General features: G+C 54.0%; 10 protein-coding genes across 10 annotated transcripts; 2 read left to right on the forward strand and 8 right to left on the reverse strand.

Moving 5' to 3' along the window:
* Positions 1 to 402: 402 nt before the first annotated feature.
* On the forward strand, positions 403 to 3,523 carry PG994_011395 (telomere length regulation protein; the record flags this gene model as incomplete). Its single annotated transcript, XM_066862804.1, has 3 exons — positions 403 to 1,231; positions 1,284 to 1,718; positions 1,776 to 3,523. The coding sequence occupies 3 exons, from the start codon at positions 403 to 405 to the stop codon at positions 3,521 to 3,523; spliced, it is 3,012 nt and encodes a 1,003-aa protein (XP_066711914.1).
* A 277-nt stretch (positions 3,524 to 3,800) lies between these two features.
* PG994_011396 (uncharacterized protein) lies at positions 3,801 to 6,815 on the reverse strand (the record flags this gene model as incomplete). The annotated part of the gene is made up of 4 exons (XM_066862805.1): positions 3,801 to 5,395; positions 5,445 to 6,333; positions 6,566 to 6,588; positions 6,638 to 6,815. 4 exons carry the CDS (start codon positions 6,813 to 6,815, stop codon positions 3,801 to 3,803), a joined length of 2,685 nt encoding a protein of 894 aa, XP_066711915.1.
* Positions 6,816 to 8,004: 1,189 nt separating this feature from the next.
* PG994_011397 (Peroxisome biosynthesis protein PAS1) lies at positions 8,005 to 11,698 on the reverse strand (the record flags this gene model as incomplete). The annotated part of the gene is made up of 3 exons (XM_066862806.1): positions 8,005 to 9,750; positions 9,942 to 11,414; positions 11,483 to 11,698. 3 exons carry the CDS (start codon positions 11,696 to 11,698, stop codon positions 8,005 to 8,007), a joined length of 3,435 nt encoding a protein of 1,144 aa, XP_066711916.1.
* Positions 11,699 to 12,253: 555 nt separating this feature from the next.
* PG994_011398 (DNA replication licensing factor MCM7) lies at positions 12,254 to 14,846 on the forward strand (the record flags this gene model as incomplete). The annotated part of the gene is made up of 3 exons (XM_066862807.1): positions 12,254 to 12,568; positions 12,625 to 14,712; positions 14,772 to 14,846. 3 exons carry the CDS (start codon positions 12,254 to 12,256, stop codon positions 14,844 to 14,846), a joined length of 2,478 nt encoding a protein of 825 aa, XP_066711917.1.
* A 400-nt stretch (positions 14,847 to 15,246) lies between these two features.
* PG994_011399 (uncharacterized protein) lies at positions 15,247 to 15,612 on the reverse strand (the record flags this gene model as incomplete). The annotated part of the gene is made up of 1 exon (XM_066862808.1): positions 15,247 to 15,612. The coding sequence occupies one exon, from the start codon at positions 15,610 to 15,612 to the stop codon at positions 15,247 to 15,249; it is 366 nt and encodes a 121-aa protein (XP_066711918.1).
* A 599-nt stretch (positions 15,613 to 16,211) lies between these two features.
* Positions 16,212 to 17,432, reverse strand: PG994_011400 (uncharacterized protein; the record flags this gene model as incomplete). Its single annotated transcript, XM_066862809.1, has 2 exons — positions 16,212 to 17,300; positions 17,373 to 17,432. The coding sequence occupies 2 exons, from the start codon at positions 17,430 to 17,432 to the stop codon at positions 16,212 to 16,214; spliced, it is 1,149 nt and encodes a 382-aa protein (XP_066711919.1).
* A 453-nt stretch (positions 17,433 to 17,885) lies between these two features.
* On the reverse strand, positions 17,886 to 19,430 carry PG994_011401 (monooxygenase-like protein; the record flags this gene model as incomplete). Its single annotated transcript, XM_066862810.1, has 2 exons — positions 17,886 to 19,177; positions 19,244 to 19,430. 2 exons carry the CDS (start codon positions 19,428 to 19,430, stop codon positions 17,886 to 17,888), a joined length of 1,479 nt encoding a protein of 492 aa, XP_066711920.1.
* Positions 19,431 to 19,917: 487 nt separating this feature from the next.
* PG994_011402 (uncharacterized protein) lies at positions 19,918 to 21,137 on the reverse strand (the record flags this gene model as incomplete). Its single annotated transcript, XM_066862811.1, has 3 exons — positions 19,918 to 20,319; positions 20,395 to 20,923; positions 21,133 to 21,137. 3 exons carry the CDS (start codon positions 21,135 to 21,137, stop codon positions 19,918 to 19,920), a joined length of 936 nt encoding a protein of 311 aa, XP_066711921.1.
* Positions 21,138 to 22,229: 1,092 nt separating this feature from the next.
* On the reverse strand, positions 22,230 to 22,454 carry PG994_011403 (uncharacterized protein; the record flags this gene model as incomplete). Its single annotated transcript, XM_066862812.1, has 1 exon — positions 22,230 to 22,454. One exon carries the CDS (start codon positions 22,452 to 22,454, stop codon positions 22,230 to 22,232), a length of 225 nt encoding a protein of 74 aa, XP_066711922.1.
* A 1,559-nt stretch (positions 22,455 to 24,013) lies between these two features.
* On the reverse strand, positions 24,014 to 25,603 carry PG994_011404 (Ribophorin I; the record flags this gene model as incomplete). Its single annotated transcript, XM_066862813.1, is given in 4 exon segments — positions 24,014 to 24,290; positions 24,345 to 25,107; positions 25,124 to 25,185; positions 25,248 to 25,603. 4 exon segments carry the CDS (start codon positions 25,601 to 25,603, stop codon positions 24,014 to 24,016), a joined length of 1,458 nt encoding a protein of 485 aa, XP_066711923.1.
* Positions 25,604 to 26,316: the final 713 nt, after the last annotated feature.

Below are 26,316 nucleotides of genomic sequence, written 5' to 3' on the forward strand. Positions count from 1 at the left end.
GCCCTTCGGTACTGCAGCTGGGAGGTAACGTCAGAAACTGAGGGTTATCGACGATAAGGATGTTGGGGGGAGGTGGTAGAGTTGAAGTGGGATGGATGGGCGGGGTAATTAAGTACAAGCTCTAGGCTGCTCTAGCTGCCTAATCAATTGAGTTACAGGGGGTGGCAAGTGGTTCAGCACCTGAGGTACCTAGAGCACTTACCAAAGATGCATTATGTAATATCTGGTGCAGCAACTTCGACCTCAAGACTCAACTCCGGTGGGCTCAAGGTGTGATGGGTACATATGCCTTTACAAAGTCAACTCGGATTTCAGTTTCTCTTTTATCAGTAGGTTGTTGATATTGGATAAACCTAACAAGAGTGAGGCTGCTGCCGGTGCAGACCATGGTATCTGGTGAGCATGGAGGAACTTCTCACTCCCATCAGCCAGACTTACCGGTCTTCCAACCAAGCTCGTGATCTTCTCAGCCTTTCAAAAACAGCCAAATCTCCGGCTGCAACCCATCCGGATTTCAAAGGCTCCACCCCTAAGGAAGCCTTGGAGGCTTTGAAAGGCCAACCTGGATACGATGATCTCCTGCAAATCCTCAAATGGCTGCGAGATGGGACAAGAGGCACGCACCGCTTTGACATCCAAAAACCTAACCCTCAAAGTGCGCAGATCGTTCACGTCCTGGTGACCGAAATTGTGCCTAATTACTGGACTTTGCTAAAGGAGTCTTCTTCAAGCCAGAAGAAGTCGCAGCCTGTCGATTTACTCCTTGCCAATTTACAGAGCATCAGCGGTCTCAAGGCAGCCCTAACTTATATGCGAGCTTTGTTGCAGGAAGCCAGAAAGGACCCCAAGGGTCTCAACCACTCACCGGCAACCCCGAACCTTGCTTCTGCATTGGAACTTGTAGCTTGTATATTGAAGCACAACTCCAACATTCAGGGCATATGGCAAGCCGTGAGCTCAACCGAAGACAATGCGGGCAAGATTCGTGCCTTGAGTCAGGACTTCGTCTCCTTGATCGCAGGAGGAAAGGCTGTCTCGTTAGCTGCGGAAGCCGAAGATGTATTACACCAAGCAGATATGCTTGAGGAATCGAGCTGGGTCGCGAATTCAAAGCTATACGCCGAATGGCTAGGAAAGAACCTGGTAGACTGGACTCGATCTAGCCCATCGGCTGGCGATCTTAGGATTTGTGCAGATCTCACAGGTCGTGGCTTGAAGCTAGGACACTCCGGTCAGTCTCGTGCTATTGTAGCAATGGTTCCTTGGACTGACGGAGATAATAGATTTGATGACCAAAATTCTATTTACTGGCCTTGTACTGCATGATGAACCGCAACCGACGACGTTCGAAAAGCTGCTCGACTTGCTGTCTTCGGCCGATCAACGAAAGGTGCTCCTCATAGTTCTCAAGCTGTTGTCGAGCGAGTACCTCTCCTCCGTCAATTTAGATGGAGCGATAAAGGACTATCCGACTATATGGGCTGCTGCTTCTGTACTCCAGTCTGTCATAGGAGCTAGTAACGTACGAAAAGCACAGCTCGTATCATGGCTAACAGGCGCGACCGGGGCTGGGCTGGGTGAAACGTGCGGAATCAGGCGAGCAGCACTGGCAGTTCTCGTCGATGACAAGGAGGCCATGTTCTCGGTTCTTGAAAGCAGCCTTGGGCTCCTTGGTGATCAACTCTACATAAAGCATTCACCAATGTTACAACAAGAAGGTCAGTTGGTCCCCCACAATGGTGTCTGTCGCGCACATACTTACACCTTGAACACAGCGCATGCCCAGGTTCTTCTGCTCAGTGCAGGTTACGTTCACCGGAAATCGCCAATCAAGCTAAACGTCCTACTTCGCTCAAGTAATTTTCTGAACACCATCTCGAATAGGATAGGCGCCTCCCAAGAGAGGGCCAAGTTTTTGGGCATGGTTGTTGGAGAAGCGCTCTCTGGGCTTATACACAATGAGGACAAGAGACTCAACTTCCACATGGACATGACCAACACGGAAGAAGGGAAGTGGTATAAGTCACTTGTCAGTATTGCAGACAAGGTTGGCCCAATCAGCCCCTTAAAGTCACAAGAGATGCCGAAGGGGAAGCCTGCAGCTCCGAAGCCAATAAAGGAGACACCTAGATCAGCCCCGAAACCAGCACGGTCCATGCCGCAATCAGGGTTTATCATTGAGGAAATCGAGGATGAAGACGAGACAGCCGAAGAGGAAGATGATGATCTGGTGGCATATGCCAAACCAGATTCAGACGAAGAAGACGAGGATGACGATCCTACCCTGATCAACCGCAACAAGCCTAAGGCTCCAGTATACATCAGAGACCTTATCGCATATCTGCGAGACACCGAGAACTACGATCGGCAAAAGCTTGCTCTTACTACAGCACCAGTTTTGATCCGGCGTAAAGCCAACCATGGCACGGAATTCAGCACTCACGCCGAGGAGCTAGCAACCCTTCTCGTCGGCCTCGAAGATAAGTATGAGCTGGACGACTTCCACAGTCTTCGAACTCAAGGTATGATATCCATCATTGTCGCACAGCCGCAAAAGATGGCTCGTTGGTTCGCCAAGACTTTCTTCGATGGCGACTATTCACTTTCTCAGCGTGCTTCAGTGCTCATTGTCCTGGGCATTAGCGGTCGAGAAATCGCAGGATTCGAGACGTCTGAATATTCCGATGTAGCTTCATTCCCATCCAAAAAGCTTCCAGCCAAAGTCGAGAAATATTACGAGCCCTCAGACCCAGCAAATCGGTATATATTAGGTCCAGCGAGCCTCAAGGCTCTCCCTCATAACGCTCTGGACACCATCTCGCAGACCCTCTCGCAAGCTTTTCTTGCTCCCCTCGCTGCTGAAGCTGCCGATGCCGCTACGGGTCCCGACGTCCTGAAATTGTCATCCTTCACATCCCGCCTCCGGCAGCAGCAGTCATCCTCCTCAGCCGCCCCCACCTCTGTCTCTTGCCCCAAGACCCGCGGCGTCCGCGCCATCCCCAACACCACCGCGAACCTCCTCGCGACCTCGTTCTTCTTCCCGCTGACCTCGCGCTTCCAAGCGGCCCTGCACTCGGCCTCGGCGACGAAGCGCGGCATCCTCTTCGAGCCCTCGCTCCTGACCCTGTACCTCAAGACGCTGGCCCTGCTCCTGCACGCCGCGGGGCCCAGCACCCTCGCGCTCCCGCAGATGACGGCCGAGTTCTGGGACCTGCTGCTGGGCGTCCGTACCCACTGCGTCGGCGAGGTCGGGGTCTCCGGCGCCGTCCTGTTCGGGCTCATGGCCCTGCTCGACGTCAACGAGAACGACACGCGCGGGCTCTGCCAGCACCACGGCCACGAGGTCGTCGAGAGCGTCGAGTGGGTCAGCGGCGTCTTCGACCGCACCCGCGGCGGCGACCAGGGCGGTAACGGCGAGGAGAACCAGGTCAAGATGATGGCGGCCGGTGTGCTGATCCGGTTGCGGGAGATGGTCGAGAAGTACCGTGCGTTGTTGATGGGCGATATGATTGGATTCGCATAAGTATAGCCGGCACGTAATCTACTGCACCTTTTCTTTCTGTCATGTGAGCTTAGTTACGTGTCAGCAGTTTCGTATTAGCAAGTGTCATATCACGAAGAAATACGGTTGCCAGTACACTGCAACTATCGTCATGCAGGGGGGAATAGATCCTCGATTCGTTGCTACTCATTCGTTGTTCATTGGAACGCATTTTCCACGTTCTACTAGGGACGGGTTTTATCAAGCTATATCATGAAACTTCCATCTCCCACTTCAATGCATAGTTTCCTCCTCCTTATCATTCCAGGGTATTGCTCTCTTGTTCCAAAACGCCATTCCCGCCAGACAACCGCTGCCCAGCACGTCTCGGCTCCATCGTCCCGACTTGGTTCCCGATCAGGGTCAGGTGCTCGCTAAGGCTGCCGATCAGCCGCCTCATCTCGTCCGTCACGTCGCCCGCCGCGGCCCGGGCCTCCATGACGCTCGCGGACGGCGGCGCGACGTACGACGGCATCTGGAGATCCATGAACGCCGAGGGTCCGCCGCCCCCGCCATTGCTGTGGCGGACGCTCATGTTGTCGTCGCGGCTGGTGCTCCCCTGCATCATGTACTCGGACTCGCTGTCGTTGACGTACGTATGGCTGCCGTCCGAGGGCATGTGGCCGTTGTGCTGCAGCCGGACGGTCTGGTCGCCGCTGCTGATCGAGGCCATGTCGGGCACGTCGGCCGCGAGCTTGGCCGCGACCGCCGTGGCGTACTCCGAGTCGTCCGAGACGTAGATGGATGGCTCCCTAGTACCCATGGAGAGAGGCGCATAGACAGAGGTGTGCCGTTCGAGCTCGAAAGGGTTGGCCAAGCCGCCCATATCTGATCCAGCGATGGAAGGGACATCGGAGTTGGCAGTCGAAGGACGGGTTAGTTCCGGCATGCTATTGTCGACCAGGCCTTCGTCCAGGTCGATGAGACTAGATACAGACATGCGGTCGTTGGTGGAGCGGGGAACCTGTAGTTCGTATCCTTGTGAGGGAAGACCAGCCGGTTCGGTAGATTGATGCAGAAGAGGCGGACGTGAGACCATATCATCGTCGAGGTCGTCGTTGAAGGGAAAATGAGACACCTCAGGGTTAGCAGAGGCAGGAGGAATAGTCGTGGGCCACTGCCAGGCTTGCGTATGTCTTGCACTATTTGTTTGCTCCGGATCACTTAACGGAGCTCGATCGTACTGTGAATCTGTATTGCTGGCCCCTGAAAATGACCAGCTATGGTCCATGGATTGCCGAGGTCCGTTACGTGGTACTGGTCCAGCCTTAATGGTATCCATGTCCATGAAACTGGAGAGGTCAGCTCCCCCCAGGGAGGCATCTAGGTCGATTAATGATTCGCGCAAAGTAGCATGCAGCGAATCATCTCTAAGAGGCAAATCGGATACCGGTACGGGTGGAAGAGGAGGTGGCGGGGGCGGCATTGGGCCATGGCCATAGTACGCTTGAGAATTCTCAACATAGTTCGAAATCGTGTTTGGGTCAAAGACTTTCTCCAAGGGCGCTTTCATGGCTGCCAATGCTTGAGGGGGCGGTCTACGGCGACCGCCTTTCGGCTTGCCTGGAGCCATACCCTCGTCCGGATAGATGGGGAAGTCGATCTGTGAGCCATACACGTCCCTCACTGCCTCGAAATCGGTGAGGCCGTCGGAGTTGTCGTGGATTTGTTCATCGAAAGCCAACGTAGTGCTGAAATTCCACTCATCTGGCGCCATTGACGTGGAAGCAAGATCCGAAGGACCCTGAGCGCCGATGTTGGGGTTGAACAAGGATTTGCGGCTACCGCCTCGTTCCTCCCATAACTTATATGCCTTCACCAACGCCGCGAGTGAAGAGGTAGGGGTATCTTGAACTGGTGTCCCGGATGTAAGGGTGTTCCTGCACCTGCTGGACCGTTGGACGTTGTGCTGGTGACTCTTCGAGGCAGAAGGCCACCAGACTCTTCAATTCCGGCGAGTACTGGTCTCCCTCTAACCGAGGAATATGTTCTCGCAGGAAGCCACCAAATTGCGTCAGGCCCACGTTGGCACCAACGTTGGGCGGTAAGCCAGAAGCAATTTCGAATACCATGGAACCGAAAGCCCAGATGTCGACCTCGGTTCCATACTGCGCATTCGGGTCGAATAGTTCGGGCGCCATCCAATGCGGCGTTCCGATAAATGTTGAGCGCTTATCAAACTTGGTCTCCATCATGCCGGCGACTCCAAAGTCGCAAAGCTGGACTCCGCCATCCTCCATGACCAGCACGTTGGCGCATTTGATATCCCGATGGATGATTCCTTGTCGATGAACCCAGAAAATAGCAACAGCAACCTCCCGCAAAATCGGGATTATCCACTTCTCCTGCAACCCGCCCGGAGCAGTTGGCTTCATAAGGGTTGCAACGCTTCCACCTGCGCAATATTCGGTGACCATCCACATGGCATGGCCCACTGGCAAAGCCTCCAGGACACAGTTGATGTTCTGAGCACCACCTTCACTCAGAACCTGCAGCGCATTTACCTCCTTGAGAAACTCACTGTATGTGTCAGCGAGTTTGGGGTTCACCGTGTCGCTCTCGTCCACGTTGATGATCTTGACAGCTACCAATTTGCCGTCATTCTTGCTGGCAGCCTTGTAGACTCGACCAAAGCTGCCTTTGCCGATCAGCTCCATCAAGTCGTAGGCTGGGACTGGCTTCCCTCCCTTCGCACAGTCTTCTTCCACCATCTCTTGCATCTTTCGAGCATCGTCAGTCGCTTTTTGCCTTGCCGCTGTTGGCTCGAAGCGGACGCTGAGGTGGGACATTCTCTGTGAGACGTTTTAGTACTGACCATGGCCCGGTATGGAGGATGGGCCCAAGTGTTGCCTCTGCTTGTTACAAGAGCCATCAAGTTCGGGCAACTGCCCAAATTGCAAGGCCAATGTGCGGGAAGACGGGAGAGGGGCCCAAGGTAAGTGGAAATCAGTTATAGGCGAGGAACGTAGGCATGACGAGGAATGCTAACGTATGAGGAATAACAGGAACGGAATATTGACTTACTCGTCCTTTAAAGTCTTTAACCACTTTTCGTGTTTATTGCACCAATCCGTATGCTCTTTAGACGTAACCCACCTTTCGTGATTCTTGCACCAATCCGTCCCTCCTTTGATCGCTCTGGGGTCTGTCGGTAAGTAAGGGTTCTCCCCTGTGTCAAGTGGCCATAAGAAGCTTGGTTCACTGCCGTCACCTTCTCCTTCTCGGATGCGTAAGGTGGCAGAAAGGGGACGTTTGGTAGTGGGGGCATCTCCATCGGGCTAGAGTCCCACGGACGGAATGGGGCCTCGCTGGAGGAAGGGTATATAAAGATGAAAGGGGCCAGTTGAGGAGTCCGAGCCAACGTGCCGTCCCAACTCGGAGCTCGGCAGATTGAGCGAGTGAAGGGTTGTATCAGGATTGCGGGGAATGAGATGGATGAAGCATATCCTTCATCTCATGACTTTGCTCACGGATATTGAGGAAAACAGGATGAAAAGAAAGACGGGGTTTGGTTGTGCGCATTACATTGTGCGTACCAACAATCAGGCGAGTGGTGGTTGCAAGATGTGAGAACGGGGGTAATGGTGACAGTGTTGAAAAGGGTGCGGTGAGGTGAGTGTAGAGTGAACCATGGTGCGGCCTGTTGTCTTCGTGGAGCTTGTTGTCGCCCCGGAGCCTGTTGTCGCCCCGAAGCCTGTTGTTTTGGCATTCGACCCTGACCGAGGGGTATGCGATGAAAGTACAATGAAATGACAGCCAAAGCCATACTCACCGAACTTTTCCCACTGGATCGACCAGGTATTTCAATTCCTCCCGACTCGAATTATTATATAAAGCGGCTGGGCCTTGAAGCTCCCAGAGGCCTAAACAAAGCTCGACGAGAACTCCTGTATTGGGCCCAAGAGCGAGGCTTCAGATCACCAGGGAGACAGACGTACGGAGTAGAGTAAGGTTAAAGATGTGAATGAAATGGGAACAGTCCGACTGCTAGGTTATATGAGAACGCCGAATGACCGAAAGGGGTATCATGAAATCAGAGGTGAATTGAAAATGGCATGCTTCTGTGGCAGTGGGCAGTGTGGTCACGACGAGGTCGACGATATATTGAGAGTTGTTGTTTTCCGCTGTCCAAGATTCCACATGCAGTCCCGACTCGGTCCTTCAACATTCGGGCATGTCAGGATGTGGCTCGTGAATGTTTCAAGACGCTAACCTCACACCAACCTAGCGTCGGGCGCTAGTCCTTTGGTGGCTACGCTAGCGTCCGCTTGCAACGTCTTTCTCGACCTTTCGTCAATGACTAAGCATTCTCCCGATACTATTCAAAAATATAGTCGACAAAGGGCTGGTTACTTGTACTGATTATCGTGAAGCATGAAGAGGCTCGAGAGTAGGTATCTTACTCAATTACTAGTGATGTGCTGTGGGTGATATTATGTGATAAGATGTGTTGCCCCTGGCTGTTACATGAGACTGCTCCGGCCCCCAATCTCCATACTACCCTGCCCATCGCGCATCTCGCCGCTGCGACCGACAACAAATTCGTGGTAGATGCGCTCGAGCCTGCTGCGCTCCTGTCTGCTGATGCTGGCCCGTGCGTTTTCAAGGGCCTTCACTATGTGTTTCCAGCTTATCACTACTTCACCGCTGGGCTGCGACCCTTTTTCATCACGCTGCCCAGTGCCGTTGGCCATGGCGCCGCCTACCTTTTGCCCTTGCTTGGCCATTCTTCGGGCTTGCTTGATTTCTTGTAGCTTCGCAGCAATCATGGCATTCTCAGCTAGCTCCGATGACCTGTTGCAGCCTTGAGCAGACCGCGCTTTTTCTTCGGCTGCAGCCTGCTCTTCTCCATAGCGAAACTGTATGAAGTTTCGTGATCGCACACCTGCATCGCTGGTTTTTGTAGCAGCAGACTGCCGAGATTTCCCCGATGGCTGGGCTTCCATGTTGTCAAGAACATCATGAATAGCCTCTAATTGTGCGTTGCTGACCAAGGCCTGCAAGTCAGCACCACTGAATCCGTCTGTGCGACGGCCTAGCTCTTGAAGGGCCTCCCCTGACTGCAGAATTTCATTCGACAGTTTGACCTTGGATCCAAGGGCACGTAGAATGTCAATACGGTCTTCAAGGTCAGGGAAGTCGCAGAGAAGACTCTTGTCTAATCGTCCAGGCCGGAGAAGCGCTGGGTCGATCAGATCAGGTCTGGATGTTGCAGCAAGTACGTAGACACCACTCAGCCCTTCAGCTCCATCCATCTGAGTAAGCAATTGGTTCACCACGCGATCAGTAACTCCAGTGGAATCATGCCCTCGCTTGGGGGCAATCGAGTCGAACTCGTCAAAGAACAGCACGCAAGGCTTTGCAGCGCTGGCCCGCTCAAACAAGTCACGAACGCTCTTTTCAGACGCGCCTATGTACTTGTTCAAGATCTCGGGGCCCTTGACGCTGATGAAGTTCAGCCCGCATTCTCCGGCCACGGCAGACGCGAGAAGCGTCTTTCCGCAACCGGGGAATCCGTACAGCAAAAGACCCGAGCGCAAACGGAGCGGGCACTGTGCAAAGATCGGGGCGTATTTGGTAGGGTATTGCAGCGTCTCTAGCAGAACACGGCGTGTTTCTCGCAACCCGCCAATCGAGGCAAAGGTTGTAGTAGATGTCTGTAAAGTGACATTGCGAAGAGAGGCTGGAGTGAAGCCTTTGAGTGCATTGTCAAAGTCGACGCGGCCTAGTTGTATGATGTCGAGCGACTTGCCCCCGGCCTCTTCGCTCACCGATCGGATCAATGCTTCGTTGCGGGCTCGTGACACTAAAAGCAGTAAGTCCCCAGGCATGTAACCATCGGTCTCTCCTGCCACATCCAGAAAATCGAGTTCAGAGTCCAGGAGGAACCCGTCACTTGGAGTTTGGGCAGCCGAAAAGCCCCTATTTGGTTGACTGGCTCCATCCATCCAGTCACTGGCGTCTTCGTCGACGGCACTTCCATCGGCGGTTGTTGGCCGGCTATGGTCCGTATCCTGGCCATTGGCGATACCGGGAGATACAGTCTGCTGGTGTACTATCGTCTCCATAATCCTTCTCCTAGCCTCCTTGTCGGGTGCTTTAAGCTCCACGATTTCGCGGACGACGTGCCCGCCAACTATGACTTTGTTGAGCGAGTCTTTTCCTTGCGCTGTGGCTAGCAACACAACGCCACTTCCCCGTGTACAGTACTGTTGCACCATAGAGCAAATTGTTTCACTAATCTGCCGGCTCCGACCGTTGTCGTTCCCAACCTGTAGCTCGGTTTCTACAGGGCAAAGCTTGTCTAGGTCATCAAGAATGACCAGTGCTCTGCCACCGAGCCTTGCGCCCAACTCGCCGTCATGAAAACCCGATTCAGCTTCTCTTTGATGGAGATTACCCTGCTCTCATCGGTGACCAATGTACGACAGGAAAAGTACGTAGTATGAAACAGATAGTCGTGACGGAAAGTTTTCGCCAAGGATTGAGCAACTGCGGTCTTGCCAGCCCCCAATGCTCCGCTCAATAGCACCGAAGACATATGAGACACGTGGGTTTTGAGGTCGGCCAGAACGGCATCAATACCAACCAGCACAGAACCAGGCGCAGGTGTACCACAGTCATGTTCCCCGCTTTCCAGGAAAGATGGAAGGGGGACCGGCGCTTGAACGTCAAGAGTAAGTGACTTTTCCCGGCCTAGATGCCAGCTCACGGATTCCTTTCCGGAGCTGGCTGGTGGGAGCGGATCGAATCTGACAATTCCGCCTTCCCATCCGTTGGGGAATTCGAGGCCGTCGTGGGTGCCTAGCACCATGCCATCCGTCAAAGGCCCTTGCAGAATCCCATTACTTCCGCCATACATGTGGCTAATCCTCTTGGCAGCTTCCTCTTTCTCTGCTTTCGATTCTCCACCGAACCGAAATCCTTCGAGAACTTTAGAGCTGGTTCCGAGAAACGGATATACTTTCAACTGCTGTAGGGTATCTTTTGCGACTGGCTGAGGGGACACTTCTATCTTGACCACCCCACCAACCAGCCCTAAGCAGCCGAGAGTTGCGCAAAGAGAAGCTGACAACGCAGTAGTCTGGCTGTCTGGAGGATCATCCCATGGCCGCAAGGTAGCAACTACTCTTGCTGAAGCTTTTGTTGCCTCGACATTTGCGGCCGCCTCTTTCTGCTGCTTCTTGGGATCGATGGGGGGCAGCAAACCAGCTGGCCTGATCAGGTTGACAAGAACATAGCTGACCCCTCGGAAGTCTTTCGTTTGGAGGAGATCTGAATCAACCCATACGCTCATTTCTTGAGGCGTAGCGTCCTCGTCGAACCACTCGTGGCAGAGGCTGCGGTCGATGCCACGCAGAAACAACGTTGGCCTCTTCTCTTCACGCGCGCTTCGTCTTCGGACCGTGCTCGCTGAGCTTTTGGCACTTCTGCTGTCGCGGCTGCCTTTGGTGGGCTTGGATCGGGTCTTTGGCGCAACGATAACCTCGGCATCAGGGGCGATCTTGACAAAGGGGACATCGGCAGCCGGCACGGGTTCTAGCGACAAGATCTTGATGTTGGCAGTAGACGTTGGTGAAAGGTGGAGCGTCAAAGGATGAGGCGTGGCGGTCTGGCCTTGGCCAGGCGTATAAGTCGGGTTCGGCAGCGCTCGGATTTGGGACAGCAAGTTTAGCTCGAGGAAGTTGGCGTGTAATTCGATGATCTCCCAGTCTTCGGGCGTAAGAGGTTCGATATTGACGGTATGTGCTAAAGGCGGATCGACGTGAATGATAGCCATGACCTTTTGTCCGTCTGTTATCCCCAGATTCGAGGCGAGAGTAGCATCGAGCTCGACGGCAGCAACTTCTTGGTCGCGACCACTACCCGCGAACTAGAAATGCCATCACGGGTGACCAGAGGCGCATATCTGCGCTTGCTGGGCATTCCAGTCCATCCTACAAATATGGATTGTTGACTCGTTGCGCCGTTGGTCACTTGGCTCGACGTATTGGAAGGTCGGTAGTTCAGCTCGACGACGACGTTCTGGGCCGGGGTGTTCACATTCACAAGTAGGGATACCAGAGATGGAGGGAGATTGGCCAAGCAATTCTTTAGATGGACGAGGGCGATTTCGGCAGCAGTAGACTGCGCATTCTTGCGCTGTGAAGGAGCCATGTCTGGCAACAAGTATACACCAATCCACGAAGCATTGGAGGCGTCGCTTTAAGGGTTGGCGACGGGAAGCAGTTTCATGCCCTCATGCTCAAGGTCAGGTCGAAACTCCAATCGGCGCAGCAGCTCAGCTTCCTCCCTGTCAGGCCCCGGGGAGTCTCCAGATGCACATGCCGGGGGGCCGAGGCAACTAACAACAATTGCTAGGCATGTTCAGTGGGGTACCAACCGTTCGGTGTAGGCCCTGTAGGGGGTCGATCCAGCACCGCCACCAATTAAAAAGAGGTGTGGCTAGCCAAGTATCGTCGCGGGTCCGCAGCGCGTCTAGGACGCGTTCTCCTTGTCCAATTGATTTTGTCGCGAGCCCCCTGCCCGTCTGTCACCGTCTTTGAGCCCCGGTGATTGCCAGCCTCCCACCCCCGTACCGCCTCTGTGTCGCGCATATCATTCAGGTACAACCCCACGACGACGCGCGCGCAGACGACTCCTCTGCCGACTGCACATTTCCACCGCCGACTGCGATTCGCTTTTTCCCAGCAAAGCTTCTTGGCAGCAACAATGGCGCTCCTCCAATATCGCAAAGTCGTTGACTACGATGCGCAGCAAGCTGCCTTCGAGGATTTCCTGGAGAAGTTTAAGACCTCCCCGCAAGAGACCATCACCCATGCGATCGGCCAGATCAGTATCGACGAGGACGACTTGAGTGATGAGTATGACTTTATGGACGAGGATGACGATTCCGCACAACACGACCGGAGGAGGAAGAAGGCTGCCCAACGCCAACAACCAAAACACAATTACGTCGAGTTGATGCAGCAGCTCGCAGATCGTGCCATAGACGAAGTGCTGATAGACTTGGACGATGTTGCCTCGGTGAGCATTCAGCATCATCTGCACCACTGTTGCCAGAAATCTGACTTTTTACGTAGTACGAGGAGGCCAACGACGGAAATTTGAAATTGGTCGAGTCCATCGAGGCCAATACCAAGCATTATGTCGAAATTCTTTCCAGGGCAATCGACAAGAAGATGCCTGCCCCCACATCGGGCACCACCTTCAAAGATGATGTTCTCGACGTCCTCATGGAGCGAAGACAGGGCCGGAATCAGGAATTGGCCCAGATGGCCGAGGCCTCGACCGACCCTGAACTTTTAGCCAGGACTTTCCCGGCCCAACTTACCCGACGTTATACTCTTATCTTCAAGCCCAGAACCTCAACTGGGGACAAGCCCGTCAAGGCTCTGGCAGTACGCCAAGTGCGCGGCGAGCACCTGGGCCACCTCATCACGGTTCGCGGCATTTCAACTCGAGTGTCCGATGTCAAGCCTATCGTACAAGTCGGCGCATACTCCTGTGACCGATGTGGTTGCGAGATCTTCCAACCGATCAACGACAAGTCTTACGCCCCGCTTACCAGCTGTCCTTCAGAGGAGTGTACCAAGAACCAGGCCAAGGGTCAGCTCTTCCAGTCTACTCGTGCTTCCAAGTTCCTCCCCTTCCAGGAGGTCAAGATTCAGGAAATGGCGGAGCAGGTGCCCATCGGTCAAATCCCACGAACACTTACTGTCATGTGCTACGGCAGCACTGTCAGGAAAATCAACCCGGGTGATGTCGTTGATATTACGGGTATCTTCCTGCCCACACCTTACACTGGCTTCCAGGCCATGAAGGCTGGTTTGTTGACCGACACATACGTGGAAGCACACCACATTGTGCAGCACAAGAAGGCCTACGACGAGATGATTATTGACGATCGCTTGCTGCGTCGCATCACCAAATTCAGCCAGTCTGGCGCTGTGTATGATATGCTTGCCAAGTCGATCGCCCCTGAGATCTTCGGCCACCTAGATGTGAAGAAGGCACTGCTTCTCTTACTCGTTGGTGGTGTCACCAAAGAGGTCGGTGATGGTATGCGTATCCGTGGTGATATCAACATCTGTCTCATGGGTGATCCTGGTGTGGCCAAATCCCAACTCCTGAAATATATTTCCAAGGTTGCGCCCCGTGGTGTCTACACGTCTGGACGTGGTTCCAGTGGTGTCGGTCTCACAGCTGCCGTGATGCGTGATCCTGTCACGGATGAAATGGTACTTGAAGGCGGCGCCCTGGTTCTGGCCGACAACGGTATCTGCTGTATTGATGAGTTCGACAAAATGGACGACAACGATAGGACTGCCATCCACGAAGTGATGGAACAGCAGACAATCTCCATCTCCAAGGCCGGCATTTCGACTACGCTGAACGCACGAACCTCTATTCTGGCGGCTGCTAACCCGATCTACGGTCGCTACAACCCTCGCATCTCGCCTGTTGAGAACATCAACCTGCCGGCTGCTCTGCTTTCGCGATTCGACGTCCTCTTCCTCCTCCTTGACACTCCTACCCGTGATAGCGATGCTCAGCTTGCTAAGCACGTTACATATGTCCACATGCATAGCAAGCATCCCGACTTGTACGCCAACAATGCTGATGCCGATGGCAACGGCGAGGCCGCCAACGTGGTCTTCACCCCTCACGAGGTCCGGGCCTACGTCGCGCAAGCCCGTACTTACCGGCCCACGGTTCCCGAGAGCGTCACCGAGTATCTCACCAAGACGTACGTGCGCCTCCGAAAAGCGCAGAAGGCGGCCGAGGCCAAGGGTCAGAACTGGGCCCACACGACGCCACGTACCCTGCTCGGCGTGGTCCGTCTCGCCCAGGCGCTGGCGCGGCTGCGGTTCGCCAGCGTCGTCAGCCAGGACGACGTCGACGAGGCGCTGCGTCTCGTCGAGGCCAGCAAGGAGAGCTTGGCCGCGCACGAGGGTCCCCGCCGCCGTGGCCGCGATGCGAACACGCGCATCATGGAAGAGGTCAAGAAGCTGCTGGATACCGGCGCTTGCCGCCCTGACGACGAAGACTATGACGACGAGGATGGCTCGATCGAGCTGAGCCTCCGCAAGGTTCGCGAGCGCGTATTGGCCAAAGGTTTCACGGAAGACCAGTGGCTCACCGCTTTGGATGAGTACACAAGTCTCGATGTAAGTTTTGACCCTCCCGTGGATTCCCATAGACAATTCATTCTAACCTCGATCGATAGGTGTGGCAAACTGCTGGCAATGGTACTCGCCTCCTTTTCATCAACGCTGGTAACGGCGATGAAGAGATGGAGTAGATTAGGCTCTCGGGGTGGTTGTAGAAAAATGAGCGGTGCAAAGTCAGCGAGTGTGGTTTGTAGATGTTTTCACGGCGTTTGCGGGTCTGGGAACAACAACCAATGTCGAGATGGGATTCTGCAGAGATCGAAGAGCATGTTCATACTGAGGTGAAAGATGACGAAATGAAAGATCTTAATGAGAAACAGCACATAAATACCCGTATCCCTCTCCTAACAACCCAGTTTCCCTAAGTGCAATGAGTCCGGAGTTATAGTCCCCAGAGTTATGCCAATCGACAGTCAAGCAACTTACGTGCAGGGAAATTATTACACAATTAGGGGTTGGTCGTTATATTAAACCGTCGAGTGGCTTATTCTTTATTCACTTACACTCTCTACTCTTTCTTTGCTAGATCTCCTACCTACCCTTAGATGGCTCCCAAGTCCTCCGCAGCCAAAATCGGCCCTGTTTCAACTTCTCCTCGTCCTCTTTCCTATGTTCATCACTGTCCTCGTCCTCGTCCTCGTCCTGCTGCTGCCGCTCATTACCCTCCAGCCCGACTTCGTTCAGAACCCGCTGCACGATGTAGTCCAACGTCCGGGTCTTCTCCCGGAAGGCCTCGAGGTCGGCCTCGAGCTTGTCATGCTCCTGCATCAAGTCAGTCAGCATCTGCATATCATCAGCATCCTCCATCGGATGCCGATTGCGCTGCAAGTCGTCGTAACGGTCTGACACCGACTCCAAATGGCTCTTGAACCGCAGCATGCGCTCCCGGTGGATCATGAGGGCCTCGTGCAGATGCTGTCGGATCTCCTGGTCGAGGACGGCAGCGGCTGAGTCTGTTGTTGTAGAGGGAGGAAGACGACATATTGTCAAAGTTGTGGTTTGGACATATTCTTTGGTTGATGCCCTAATGCATGGACCCGAGTTGGTATCTATATAGTGCTGGCTGTGCCTAACAAGGGCATTATATCGAGATACTCATAAGGTAGAACAGGCAAAACACAATGGAGGCACTGGTCACTGTCTCCTTTGTTGGCTCCGCGGCTCGGGTTGGGGAAAATAACCATTGATAGAATTCAGGAAAACAAAAGACACAGGGAAGCAAAGCCATCATCAGACAATGTCGTAGTTCTAAAGCATATTAGATCCTACAAATCATGACCAGTGTGTCACTTGTTCCAGATTGCTCCTAGCATGCTATGAAGACAACAAGCATTAGACAGGCACTGGATCAAAAAGAAAAGTCGGAACAATACAAGATATCAAAAGCCCTGAGCAAAAATTCGCAAATGTCATTCCTTTTTAGCCTGTAAAACGCCATCTATGGTATCCCCTACAGTGCAAAGCCACTTCTTTTAGACTCCCTGGTGCACGTTCTCCTAGAAGTTTCGCACCATGTTCGTCACTTGCGGCTTGAGCTTGTTGATCTTCATTTTAAGGGTCAGGACCGATTCTATGAAGAGCTCGTCGCTGTCCCATTGTCCGGTGCTCTCGACCGAGAAGATGAAGTGGTCCCTCCTGCGGCCAAGTTTGACTTTGCCCTCGAATTCCTCGTGCCGCAAGACTTCGCGGCTCACGGTGTCATGCATGGGGTTGGCGACTACGGCCTTGAGCTCGCCCTGGTGGCCTTCGTATCCTGATCCCTTCTTGCTAGCCTCCTGTTTCGTCACCTTCTCCAGCTCAATGACGCCGGGCATGAAGCATTCCTGGAACTTCTTGGCGTCGGCGCCCAGAATAGGCTGCAGAGTCTTGATGGTGGGCATCAAGCGGTAGCTGGCGGTGGCAACCGGCGAGAACTTGGAGTGATCCGCACCGATTCCCTTGTGCATGTGCATTTCTACGTTGATAACCTGGGGCGGGCGCAGCTTGGCGATCAAGATATCGGGATTTGTAGGCTTAATGATGCCCTCGCCAGAGAAGATCTCCGGTTGCTTGTCACCGACAGGGTCGAACACGATATCCTTGGCGTACACATGGGCGTTGTGGTAGAGCTTCTTGGGGTCCTTCTCGTTGGGGTCGGCGTCTTTGTTGTGGGTGCACTCGACGTTCAGCTTGAGGCAGACCGTGTTGAAGTCGAAGGTGGTGGAGTACTGGTCGGCACCCTCGGCCGGCTTCACGAAGGGCTTGAGGAAGTCGCGAAGGCCCTTCTTGTCTCCCTGGAAGGGGATAAGACCAAGCCTGTGTGCCAGAACCTCATCTTGGATCACGGAAGTGTTGTTGTGCACGAAGACGGTCTCAATGGCAAGTGTCGGGATCTCGGCGATGAGGATGCGACGGAAGGCGTTGGCGACGGAGGCGTCGAGGCCGATGAGGGAGAATTGCGAGTCGAACTGGTCGTTCTGGTGGAACTGGATGTGGAAGTTGTCGCGGAAGTGGTCCACGTCCCAGGCGTGGTCCTCGTCCAAGAAGTGATCGGGGTAGTCGGTCGAAACGGTGTTGGTGACAGTCTCCTTATTGATGCCGACGGTCTGGGTTTCAGTCAGTTCAGAACGCTTCTAAACGCAGAACACCAACACCAACGCCTCCAATCAATTACCTACATTCCGGTCTTCCAGCTGTTCCTTTGAGGGCGCTGAGCGCCGACCTGATGAGGGTGCCATGTTCATATGTGTGGTTTGGTGGGGTGTGTATTCGGATGGCCCTCGTCAACAAGTTCGGCGCCCTCGAAAAAATGTTATTATCGGATTGACGATAACAGCAGCAGTAGAAAAAAAAAGTTTAGGTATGTTGCATACACGCCCCTCCCCACATCCCTGCCACTTTTGACTCCACCCCACTAGCTCCCGTCTCTTGTCGCCGTTCGTGTCCAGCTGCTGCTTTTCTTAATGCGGAAGCAGAAGTCGGGGAGTAGCTTGAGCTGTTCTGGTAGGACTTTGCATAACGGACTACCTGTTTCTCACATGCACGCAAAGAAAGATTGGCGTAGGTACTATTACAAGTTTTGTACATACTATATAGTTTATATTTTACATTAATAGCACAAGTGACTTGCGTGATGCAATCTTCACCCGTGGTAAGCCATCATCTAGCTTTAGAGTCCAGTTCGGTGCCGCTCAGAAGATCTTCGCCCCCTTGCCCGCAGCCTGCTCCATGAAGAAGTTCTTCAGGGGCCGCATCGCGTTGACCGCATTGAGGCCGAACGACCGGAGCGGCACGAGGGGCCCGCTCCCGACGCTATAGAGCTTGTGCAGCTTGTCGACGACGCCCAGCATCACGTGGTTGACCGCGTAGCGCTCCGCGTTGTAGGGCTCGAGCGACATGCGCGTGCCGAGGTCCTGCCCGTGCAGCACCGAGTACTCGATGGCGCGCGCGAGGCTCTCGACGTCGCCCTGCCCCGCGTTCAGCCCCTGCCCCGCGAGCGGGTGCGTCGTGTGCGCCGCGTCGCCCACCAGCGCCACGCGCTCGCCGATGTACGTGTCGGCGTGCCGCAGCTTGAGCGGGAACGAGGCCACCGAGCCCTCCTGCACGCCCACCACCGTCTGCGGCACCGACTGGTGGTTCACGTGCGTGTGCTGCAGCCTCCAGAGCAGCTCTTCTGCCTGCCCGGACTGCATCGTGTGCATGAACTCCAGGTCGACCGTCCGCAGCCGGAACGCCGCGTTGACCATGGCCAAGAAATCCTCGGCGGGCAGGCTCTTGAGAAGCGCCGCGTTGCGCGGGGTCGTGGACCAGACCATCGTAGCATAGCGTCCGGGCATGGGTAGCATAGCCACAGGGCCCGTGGGCAGGAACCGCTGGTACGCAATCTTCATATCGTGACCGCCCCAGCCCTCGTCCTCCATCTCCAACGTAGCCACCACGCCGTGCCTCTCATAGTCCCAGCCCCGGCTCTCTATCTCTGCAAAGGCCCGGACGGGGCTGTTCGCACCGTCTGCGCCGACCAGGAGCCGAGCGGCGAGCTGCTTGCCTCCCGAAAGATGCACTACGGGCCACTGCGTCAGATCCAGCTCCTCCTTATCCTCGCCGAGCGTGATGTTCTCCACCTTGACCTTGTCGAATACGTCCGTCCCCCCAATTCCGTCCATTCGGCGCAGAAGCCCAGAGGTGAGGTTCAGGTTCTCCGTCATGTAGGCAATCGTCCTCCCCGTGCTGGCCGTCTCCCAGTCGAACTCGATGCGCGCATCCGTCAAGCCGTCCCAGACCTGCATCTCGTGATATGGCTGGACGCGCTCTCTCGCCAAGTGGCCCCACGCCCCAATCCGGTCCAGGAAGTTTGCCGAGGAGGGGGTCAGCGAGCTGCAACGGTTCGAGAATCGGTCCGGGGGCAGCTTCCAGTCGTGCGTCTTGGCCAGGTCCTGAGCCTCGATGAGGGCCACTCGTAGGCCGGCTGTGGCGGGGTTCGATCCTATGCAGCAGGCATATTGAATTAGACTCAGAACTCATTCACAGACCCAGCCAATGGTATACATACGCAGAGCTGTTAGGAGACTCAGCCCGGCGGGCCCTCCGCCTACGCAGACTACATCGTAGATGTCTGGTTGCGACGCAGCGCTGGCGTAAGTGCGACGTGCCTGCGCTCCCAGCTGACGGCTGCACGACCGACAAAGCCGACTTGCAGGTCTCCGAAGTTGCCGTGACCGAGTTAATAAGGCCTCCATCTGTGCAAGGTTCCTTTGCTCGGAGGTCTGTAACGATCCGGCAACCGAGAAGTTACAAGGTGCTTCTCTGGAAGCTACTGGGAGCTCCGAGTCAATTCCCGAGGTTTTGCCGCTACCGTATATAATAACCGAGTCGTACGAGTAGGAAATAATCAAGTTTGCCCGTTCGGACGACAATGGTTCGTGTTTTATGTAGAGTCTCGCAATTGAAGAAGACAATACAATAAGTTTGTGACGGTACGGACATTTCTCATTAAAAAACTGCCTCGACGAGCCCCATCATAGCTACACCGAAGCTTGAATTCGTTCAGTATCACTCCCAGCGCACGCCAAACAGTCTGACCGGTTACCATAATCCCAGAACCCAACCTAAGTAACCTGATAATACTAGCCAATACCGACTGCCTCTCCTTCTGTGGTATTACCGCTCGTAAAATGTACACTTTCAAGATACCGCAAGCTGCTAGCGACTAAAGACGTCCGCCTTCTAGGCAGCGACGCCCGTTTGTTGAACGTTATCGATCTTTAGCTCTGCATCTGCTTCTGATTTGGCAACAGCCGGTGTCATATAAGTCTCATCGTCCGTAGGAAGGCGTCTTTCGTTTTCTACCTCTCTCTCTGGAGTAGCTATGCTTCCGGCCGTGCCTGCGGCAGGCTCGACGTCCAGATCCGGCTCCCACTTACGGAGGTCGTCCTCGGCGTCGTTGAGGATCTGCCGCGCAGCACTGCCCTCCTGGTAGCTTTGACGGGCATCGCCAGGGGTAACGGGGCTGTCGTCGAGTAGAGTGAGGAGACGGCGTCCGTGCTGGGCCAGGATGATCTGCTTCTCGGCCCGTTCAATAACGGCGGCGAACTCGGCGGCATAGGCCTCCTTGAGCTTCTGGCGTGTCTGTACCGTGTTGCGTTAGTAGTCCTCTTTGGCCGTAGTTTCTTGCCGAGCAGTGAGTGTTCCTCTGCTACATACCACGTTCGTTAACTGCGCCTCGGCCACCAGGTTCTCGGCTTCGGCCCTAATAAGCTCCTGCTCCAAGACAACCAGGCGGGTGCTCTGGGGCTCCTTGACCTTGATCTTCTGGATCTCGTCGGCGATCTTGGCCTTGCTGTCGCGGCTGGGCTGGACGCTCTTCTCCGTGTTACGGATGGTCTTGAGCACGCCGCGGGCGTCCTCGAGGCCGTGGGCGTAGTTGTCCTCGACGTCGCCGAGCTCCGACAGGATCACGCCCACCTTGTCGCTGATGTCAGACACGCCGTCGTCGCCCGTCTGCTCGCCCCACTCGGACAGCTGCGTCGCGATGTTGGTCCGCTCCCGGCCTGCGTTCTCGTGCGCCGACACCAGGTTGTTCGACGACTTGATCACCCGGTACAGCTTGCGCGACAGCTCGGGCTGGATCGAGCCGCGCAGCGAGGCGAACGTGAAGCCCTTTCGGTGGGTAGGCGAGGTCTGGTTGGAGCCGCCGCCGCCATTCTTGGATCGGATGGATAGAGCGCGATTCCTAACAAAATGGCATTAGTGATCAGCCCGACTGAATGTGGGAGACCAATATTAAGCTTTTCAATACAGGTGTACTGATCCTCTAGAAGAAGGCCGTTCGGCGCATGTGCCCTTCCAATTCTTTCCAAATACGAACATGGTTGGCGCATTCAAGTGTGTTTCAATAGATGCACTCGAGATGATGCTGGGGGTTCTGAACTGTTAACCTACATCATGGCGCAGTCTCTGTCCTACTGGGTGGGTATGGGTATAACTGTGCGCCAGAGTCAGCAGCATTCTGCTTATTCGTCGCCATGATCCAAGACTGGGAAAGCATGGATGCTCTTCGAATTGAAGCTTCCGCGAAGCGAAAAGCAGTGCTTGTCGACTTACAATGGAAGTGTCTAAGTAAGCAAGCTTGGTGGAATCGTTACTCGATATGTCGTGGTGGGGCGGGATCAATACGGGTTCGAACTGGGCCACGGATGGTTGTATAGTCGTACAGGGATGGGGTATATGGGAAATCGGTATAATAGTCTTCTGGAAACACCGATCTGGGGGAACCAAGAACTCGGCGATGGGGATTATTAATAGTATCGCTTTTGATTTTCTGGGCGCATCACGAACGAGGACAAAGGGAGAAGTTGGCAAAAGACTTGATCATTATGTACGGCATACACCCTCCCAAGCCACCTCTCCTTATTGCTCATTCTTGCTGCGGCCGGATATGACGGGCCTGCGAGCGTTGGTCGTACACTACGGAACCACTAGTTCTTATTGGTGTTATCGCAGCAAGAGCCAGTATTGATCATAAGGTCTCACTCATGCTGAACCAAAGGCTTGGGGCTGGTTGTCTTTACATTTTTGTCGCTGCCGATGACGACAGAGACGATGACATCATATTGATCTATGCAAGCATCGAAAGCCCAATCAGATCGAGAATTACTACAGTACTCCCCCCCCCCTGCCCGCTAGACACCCAAAATTCCCAAAGAACACCCCGCTTGCCCAATGCGTCGCTTTTGCTCCCCCACCTCGCCGGTCAAGCACCTATGATGACGCTGTCGGACGCAGTGCCCATTTGACGCTCGCCGGCTGGTAAAAGACATTAAGTAAAGAAAATGAACGTAACGTAATCCCTGCATTCCACACCGCAGCTTCGCGCTCTTATGAATTATGACAGTTTCAGTCGTATAGCAACAACGCTCTCTTTCCCCCCTCAGCTTAATCTGGAAGAGTCTCATGTCGTGAGTCGTGAATTAGGTTGTGTATATGTATCGAAGTTGTAATTGTGTCGCATAGTCCAGTCCATTGGACTCAACGAGCGCTTAGTAGTAACGTGTCTGGCTCGTCCGTTCGTACACGACGGGGACGGCGCGATGGTGGCTCGTAGTGCTCACCCGCGGGCTGTGCGACGAGTGCCGGTGGTGGCTGCTGGTGTAGCTAGCCCGCGGAGCATGGTGCTTGTGGTGATGGTGGTGGTGAGCCTCACGAGTGGGAATGACCTCGGAATGGTAGTAGTAGGTCTTGGCGGGTTTCTTGCCGAAACACATGGTGTCGGCGGGGGTGACGTAAGCTCGAACGGTGGTGGTAGTCGTTGAGGGCATTTATATGGTAATATTCAAGAGGGTCCTGGACTGTGTGGACGCCTCCAAATGTGTATATGTGGTTGTGAAGAGTGAATATGATATGTGAGATGGTCTAGAGGATCTGACGGACAGAGACTCTGAGAGACAGGAGGAGCAACGGGGTTTATAGGACGCGGCACAGTCTATGGACAAGGTAGGTAGGTGACTGACAGGGTCGGATGATGGATTGGACCCTGAAACTGTCATGGAGGAGAGGCGGGAACTGGTCACCCATTTATGATCTTCTCATTCCTGCCCACTCGCTTTACGTAACATGTACTTCTTCCTTCGTCTGAAGGCTATTGCTCGATCCCTTGTCTTTGCCTTACCGAGATCTGCCTTCAAATTCCATGTTTTTGGCAAACTTCCAGGGTTCTGATCTCTATACCCTCGCACTGCCCAGCTGCGGATCCCTGCAATCCTTGCCCGACTGACTGGAGCTTTCGGCTCGGATGATCCCACACCTTCACCCCCATTACGGCCACCTTCAAGTTTGTAATACATCCTGGCAACGATGACAGGCTGTGCTGGCTGCACCTGGACAAACCACCTGAAGGCTGCGCCGAAAATGAATGCCTTTTGCTTGGCAGCATTTCCAGCCCAAACACGACAGGACGAATGACCAGATCGCGGACCTTAGAGCCTCAAGCTAATCAGGGTCTAGCCAACTAAAACTACAGCCCCGTGAGCAGCGTAGTACTCCAGATACGTAGGTTAGCAGTCAAGGTAAACTAGCACGCACTTCTTGGCAGGGTAGTTCGACTGCCATGTGGATTTGCCTCTTCGTTCGTATACAAACCGACTCCATTTTGTCTGCCTTGCTTTCACCACGACAAAGTAGTATCCAAACGTCCCTTACCAACACCACCAAGGAATTCCTCACCCCCTCCGCAGTGGCATACGAACGTCGGGTCGTACGCTTGCATCTACGTAGGTATTCAACCCCGGTGCGACTCGCCTGCCTTTCTCACGACTCGCCTATGATGTCGCGCCGACGTCAGCTTGCATCCCGACTAGTTGCCCGGGTACGCTAGCTGATTTGATCGCCAAGCCACATGCGTTCACAACTTCATCCGTCCCATTTAGCTGTTTGAATGCCCTTCCAATAGTGATGGCAGAACCGAAACCTCGCAGAGATCCTACTTCGGTGGCCTATAGAGATCTCCATGTCAAATCGGAGCATTAGAGTGCAGGCAGATGACAGGATCATCGAGATCGCAAGATAGACATGTAGAACCAGCGGTGAAAGCGAAATACTTTTTCTTTTTACATATCATACGTTGTTGAATTTGGCAGACGCCTAGATGGTACGCTATTCATCTAGTCATCTCGCATCACTGCGAGGGGATGATTATGAAGTCACCGAAAGTCTACTCAAATGTCCCTAACCGGTACGCTGATACGTTGTCATCGGGTTCCTTTTCATATCAGTACCCCCCTATGTACGGCTGTGGTTGCATATGGGATCACAAATGTCCATAATTCTATTTTGATGAGAGCTTCACGTCCACTTTGGACAGAAGCCAGATCCCGACAAACAGGGACATCATGCTTCCGAAAACCACCAATGGTTTCCGAAGGCTAGCCGCGAACGTGTAATCGTAAGAAACAATCAAGTCCCGGTCCCGGAAATCGTCATGAAGATTGCGGGCCTTAATGGTAAGCACAGTGCGGCCAATAGTGTCCAGATACGTCTTTTGTTGGTCAACAACAACGTCGGTGATGGACGACTCGGGGATCGATGTGTGAAACTTGACGTTCCTACGAAACATGTTAGTTATTGTTCCTGCGTTTAATTGGACGTGTTTTACTTACTCGGCGCCTTCAGGCAGCAAGACTCGCACTTGGACTTGCTCATACCCAAAACCCTCGGGCTGCTTAGGCCCCTCGAGAAAGGGAATGTTCAGGATGTAGCTATCGCCAGTTTTCTGTCGCAAGAAGTACTTGGCGTCCGCGTTCCACCCAATGGTGAAAGGGTACTTCCAGCCACCGAATATAGGATAGCGAGGCTTAATCTCGAGAGAGGCTTCCTTCTTGTTGCTTCGGAATCGCGACGTGGACACGTTGCCAATGGCGTCGGTGAAGTATGCATCCGTGCTTCCGATTCGGAGAGGAAACTTCATCTCCTTCAGTGCATACGAGTTGGGGTTGAAGTATTGCGACTGGGCCCATTTAACGCGGTTGAACAGCGCAGAAAGGTTGGCGCCCTGGTTGTACAGGGTATATCTCTCCTCGAACGCAATGTTCCCACCCCAGTGGCTGACCTCCACGTCACGCTCGAGCAGAGTGACATGGCTTACAGGCTTGGTGAACTCGTAACGGACCTTGACAGGGGAGACCGCGCCGGCTGGGACTTCGTGGAAAGGTCCGTAGGTGAGCTTAGCACCTGACTTCTGAGGGAACTCTTTCACGTCACCGGAGCTGGCGATCTTGGTGTACTCGGGAATGTCGGATCCAGGAAGCTTGACTTCAGTCTTCTGCTTGACCGTTGTGTAGATCGAGGGGCAGTAGGCGGAGAAGGAGTAGACAAGATACTGCTTATCGGTCTGTTGAATGGCCGCGGGAGGGGTGTCAAGGCCTGGAGATAGTGGAACGAGATGCCAATCGTCTGTTGAGCCTTAGGTGGGAGCGGCGCAGGCAATCGGATTCGATAGTACTGTGTGTCGCTGAAGTAACGTGTTAGTGCTAGTTGGCAGTACACATTGCATCCACGCTCACCTGAACGGGTCGTATTCGACTGCCTCTACGACGAAGCCAGTGAGACTGGAGTCCTTGCGGTCCTTAACCTCGAAGCCTCCCACTCTCTCCATCTGCTGGCTCGTAAAGGGTAAGAAGTATTCATCTTGGGGCTCCTTCGAATCGTTCTCGACGACAACGTTGATCTGCTCCTTGGCGAAGTTCTTTTCTAACGAGATGACATGGACGAGGTTTGCATTCTTGAAGACCTGGGGCGGCTTGAATGTCGAAGGCAGGGTAGCCTTGGAGACAGAGGGACCAGCGACATTGGTGTCGGCAGTGACTATGGGCGAAATGAGTGAAAGCAGAGCTGCTGCGCAGGCCGCAATTGACTTCATGATGGAGATCAAACACCTCGAGCGCTCATGGGGAGAGCTGCTCTACAGAATTAATAGGTGGGAAGTGAAGAGAAGAGTAGGGGGAGACGATTGTAGTATTGTCGTTGTGACAAGCCTGGCCTAACTCGTCATTGGTCTTGATTTTGGTTCAACTCGAGTACCAATTCAATATCATCAATCTGGCCCGAGTTCAGTTGAGAGCACACACGCACACACAGACAGCTTTACCAATTGGACCAAGAAGCTTACGTTGCAGGTCCCGTCTAACAGGGGTCTAGGTAGCTAGGTAGTGGCCAGGTAAGGTAGAGGAGTTTCCCGGCATTGGGGAGCTACTTTAGTCCGGGCTTGGAGTAGGTGCATTTCAACTTAGCGATACACCTGCACCACCACATAAGGCGCATGAGCCACACTTGCCACAGAGCATTTTAATGTCGCTTAAAGCTGTGGTGTAATGGGTCCTTCTTATAGTCGCTAGGTACTCCATGATTTAGGAAGAAGGAGAAAAGGGTTTACCAACCGAAATGTTACTAGACTGTATTGGGGCCGATGGTGCCTGGAGTTAACGATCCTACTTCTTTCCTACATAACCTACAGTCCCGTGCATGCCTATCTTAGGTACATGTATTGACGTGTATCTAGGGAGGTAGGGTAATGTGCCTGACGGTACTTACAGAAGCGAGAGCGGGACAGGAGCTTGGCCCCTTTTCCAGCGT

The sequence above is a fragment of the Apiospora phragmitis genome, assembly GCF_038363925.1.
Source record: "Apiospora phragmitis strain CBS 135458 chromosome Unknown utg000010l:1.0-9815664.0:1.0-9183399.0, whole genome shotgun sequence".
Classification (NCBI taxonomy): Eukaryota; Fungi; Ascomycota; class Sordariomycetes; order Amphisphaeriales; family Apiosporaceae; genus Apiospora; species Apiospora phragmitis.